The sequence below is a fragment of the Peromyscus californicus genome, unplaced genomic scaffold (genome assembly GCF_007827085.1).
Source record: "Peromyscus californicus insignis strain IS unplaced genomic scaffold, ASM782708v3 Scaffold_6__1_contigs__length_162567912, whole genome shotgun sequence".
Classification (NCBI taxonomy): Eukaryota; Metazoa; Chordata; class Mammalia; order Rodentia; family Cricetidae; genus Peromyscus; species Peromyscus californicus.
Genome location: NW_026294584.1, coordinates 97,560,255 through 97,564,625, shown reverse-complemented (window position 1 = coordinate 97,564,625; position 4,371 = coordinate 97,560,255). Strand labels below are relative to the sequence as shown.

Below are 4,371 nucleotides of genomic sequence, written 5' to 3'. Positions count from 1 at the left end.
CCTGCTCTCATCAGCATCTCTGCTGTCCACTTGTAGCTCAAAAAGCCTGAGGTCACACTTGAGGGGATTCTCTGGGATTGGTCTCTCTGAGGTGACAGGTTGTTAAGTTCACGAGTGTGCCACGAGTGGGCACAGGCATCATTTATCACAAGGGACAGGAGGAGAAGCACAAATAAAATGAAGTAAGTGTACCCACCTGGTTCTGGGGGCGACTCCATGATCCCTTCCCTTTGGAGCCAGGTTGTTTCAGGAGGCATGGCCTCTCTCTGCAGGAGGCAGGCAGCAGCAGCAGCAGAGGTTTCTGAGGCAGTTCATGATTGTTTTCTTGACCCTCTTCCAGCTGTGGCGCCTCCAGGTTCGGGAAGAAGCTGGGCCTGCATCCTGGGACTGGCCATGGGTGATGGCCACTTCCTGGGTCATGGCCACATCCAGAGTGATAGCCTCTTCCTGGGTCTCAACTTGGGTCATGGTGGCTTCTGGGATGATGTTTGCCTCCCGAATGATGGCCTCTACGATCATGATGTTCATTTCCTGTGATATGGCTTCATCCTGGAACATGGTCCCTTCAAGGTTCATGGTCATTTCCCGGGTCAAGATAGCATCATGGGTGATGGCCTCATTCTGGGTTATGGTCTCTTCCTGCAATGTATCCTGAGAAGAGGAGCCTGTGGGGGTTAAATAGTGAGATGCCTCCTGGGAGCTCCAGAGTTCCTCTTGGGGACTGCAGGAGGACATGTTGTCTGTGTCACCTCTAGTCTCACTCTGGTGTGGCGTAGGAGAGGATGTGTCCAGAAAGAGAGGTGGCTGGACACTGGCCATGTGATCACCGAATGACCTAATCTCGGACTGTGTGAAATACTCAATGCTTTCCAGGCTGCTGCTTGTGAAGGAATCAGTCATAGGACAGAACAGGTGGGATAGATAAGGATAGATCCTCTCTGGCTGGCAGAACAGAGCGGCAGGCATGCTGTGACTTGTGCCACCCTGCCTGACATTCTTCTCATCTTTCTCCTTGGTCTTAGATGGCAAGGTGAAGGTGGGGGGAGCAGGCTCGGTAGCTCTCCCTAAGGACACAGGGAAAGTGCGAAGATCTGCCAGGTTGAGGACAAGGCCTGGCTGCATGGCTCTCACGGTTTTCTCCTGGTGATGGTAGCAGTCTCCCCCAGGTAACTGGTGCTGTAGAATTAGGTAAGTGGCCATCACCTGGTTGTATTTCTGGTCTCTCAGAGACTCAACGATTTCTTCAGATTTGTACCCCATGACTGTCATGGCCTTGACAATGCTAGGGCTCGGGGTGCCTGGGAGAGACTGGGTGGAAGTAGGTGGTGAACGAGCCTCACTCTTCCTGACCATGGGGCGCCTCATGATTTGGCCTATGGTGGGCCTCCTGCTAGGGTTGATGATCAGCAGTTCGACGATGACATTGAAAATGTCGATGGAAACATGTGGAGGCACCTTGAAGTTTGCGGCAAGGATCTGCTGTTTCACCCCTGCAACAGAGCTAGCTCTGAAGGGAAAGTGCCCGGCGACCATGAGGAAGAGGAGCACACCTAAACTCCAAATATCAGTGGCACGGCCATCATAGGCCTCCTCTCCAAAGAGTTCCGGGGCACAGTAATATAGAGTACCACAGAAACCACTAAACTTCTGCTCAGGGATGACCTTAGCCGAAAGGCCAAAATCGCCCAACTTGGCATTACCCCTGCAGTCCAGGAGGATGTTCCCAGCCTTAATGTCTCTGTGAGCAATAGAGTTATCGTGACAGTACTGCACTGCATGCAATATCTGGATAAACAACCTTCGAGCCTCGCTCTCCTCTAAGGACCCCAGTTCCAGGACGTGATGCAGGAGGTCTCCCTCTGATGCATGCTCCATCACCAGGTAGGTGGTCTCCCTGGTCTGGACCACATGAAACAATTTAATGATGTTGGCGTGGGCAAGGGATTTCATGATGTTGACTTCACTGTTGATAAATGAGGCATACTTCTTCTTGTTTCTAAGAATTTTTACAACCACACAGGATACTGTGGGCACGTGAAAGGCCAATTTGACCTCTGAAAACAGTCCTTGGCCCAGGGTCATCATCATCTTATAGTCAGCGGTGAAGGTCTCCTCAGCAGAGCAGTGGGCCTCCCTGCCCTGCTCCATGGTCAGGTCCTCGTTGATATTGCTAGAACCAAACCCTCAATGGGGAATTTTCTACAGTCCCAATCAGGCCCAGACTGTTTATAAATACACATTCCTACATCCAAAAGGAAAAGAAAGTCAGAGATACTTTAGACAACCTCACCGGGACTCAATGCTCAGGAAGAGAAGAAAGCACCTTCCAAAGCAGCAGACAGCAGAATAAGACACAGATTGGATTGTTAGGAATCAGTCAGAAACAGAGAATAAAACAAGGGGTCACAGAAGCTAAGAGCCATTTCTTGGGAAGGATAATCATCCTCTTACCCGAACTCAGCACTCACTGAGAGAGAAGGCACTAATAAAATCAGGTGCAAGAGCAGTTGATATGACAACAGACACCCCCTAACCCAGAGTGCCCGGGTAGGCAGATGGCTCAGGAGTTCAGAAGACCTGTATGTGGTTCTTAGGACCCAAGTCAGGCTGCTCACAACTACCTTAACTCCACCTCTAGGTGAGCCTACACCTCTGGCCTCTGAGGGCATCCATACATATGCATGCATGTGCCCATGTGGGCAGACTTGCACAGACATATGCACACTCAAGGGTGCCAACACGCACACTCACAGATAGTACAAATAACTTAAAATACTGATACTTTTTGTATTATTTCTTTTCTATGACCTAGAAGGCCCGAAGTGGTCATCAGATCCCTTGAAAGTGGAGTTTCAGGCAGTTATGGTGTGTCATGGGAGTGCTGGGAGGCAAACCTAGGTCTTCTGTAAGAACAGTACGTGGTCCTATCTGCTGGGCCATCTCTCAAACCTACCCCACCCCAAAACTAGTCTGTTTTTTAAACCCAGGGGGTTCTTCTCATTGATTGGAAAATGTGGATGAAATTGAGAAATTTCTAGATACAAATTCAACTTTAGAAGAGATGATAAACAAAAAGGTTGAAGTATTTATGAAAAATGACTCTGCACAGAAAAGCCCAGGACCAGGCACTTACTGATGAGTCATTCCAGCCCCTAAAGAACAACAAATGTCAGCACTTCTCCAAACTGCACAAAACAGAAAGGACTTAACAGTTCCAAACTCATTCATGCCAAAGCCAGGAAAGGACACTATTAAGAAAAAAAAGGCTGTTTCCATGATGAACATGGATGTGAAAGTCCTTAATAATAGTACTAATACTTCTCACCAAATTCCACAACACATTAATAAGGCCATACTTGATGGTTAAAACACACTCACAAGGATCCTTGCAAGGATTGCTCTGCATGCTTAGAGGACAAACGACACAATATAGAAACGGAATGAAGGGCAAGAGTGCCACGGTCAAGCCATGGGAAGCCATCCAGGATGAAACTGGGGCTCTCAACAAGGACAGACTGGGAAAAGCCAGTCGTCCAAATGTGCCGCTTGTTTTCTCTCCTCTGTGGGGTTTGGGAGCAGGAGGGGGTCGTCAACTTAAAAAGGGGCTACTAGGAAAGTGGAGGAGGAAGTGGGAGAAGAAAGCATAACAGCACAGGTTAATCACATGATTAATGTGATCAAAATGCATTACAGGTGTTCCTGTGATTGTCATAACTAAATCGCTTCTATGTGCTGTATTCAGTACCAAGAAAAGATTTGAAATAGGAGAAATAAATCAAGGAAAACATGACAAAAATACATGAAGAGGTAAAGATAAACACCGAGGGGCTGGAAAGATGATTTAGTGTTTCAGAGCACCTCCTGCTCTTTCATAGAACCCCGGTTAGGTGCCCTATGTGAGCCGGTTAGGCTCACAACCACCTGTGACTTGAGATTCAGTTAATCTGTCTCCTTCTTGTGACCTCCACGGGTACCAGGCTCATGGTGCACAGACGTTCATGGAGACAAAATACTCACACCCATAAAATAAAAGTATCAAAATATTCTACCTCAGTAAACATAGCCTAAAAATGAATAAAAACTGGTGGGCAGTGGTGGCACATGCCTTTATTCCCAGCAATCAGGAGGCAGAGGCAGGCAGATCTCTGAGTTCAAGGCCAGTCTGGTTTACAGAGTGAGTTCCAGGAAGGCTAGAGCTACACACAGAAACCCTGTCTTGAATTACCCCATACACACCAAAAAGAATACAAAGTCAAATAGAAGATAATAAAGAACATGAAAAAGTAAGTGCAAAAATAAAGCAAGCCAAGAGACAAATTCACTGAGAACAAGAAACCAAATAAAGTCAACAGACTTGGAGAGAAACTCACA

General features: G+C 47.5%; 1 protein-coding gene across 1 annotated transcript; it reads right to left on the bottom strand.

The window, feature by feature from the left end:
• Window positions 1-246: 246 nt before the first annotated feature.
• LOC128099703 (sperm motility kinase 2B-like) lies at window positions 247-2,148 on the bottom strand. Its single transcript, XM_052721537.1, has one exon. The coding sequence runs from the start codon at window positions 2,146-2,148 to the stop codon at window positions 247-249; it is 1,902 nt and encodes a 633-aa protein (XP_052577497.1).
• Between the last annotated feature and the right edge of the window lie 2,223 nt (window positions 2,149-4,371).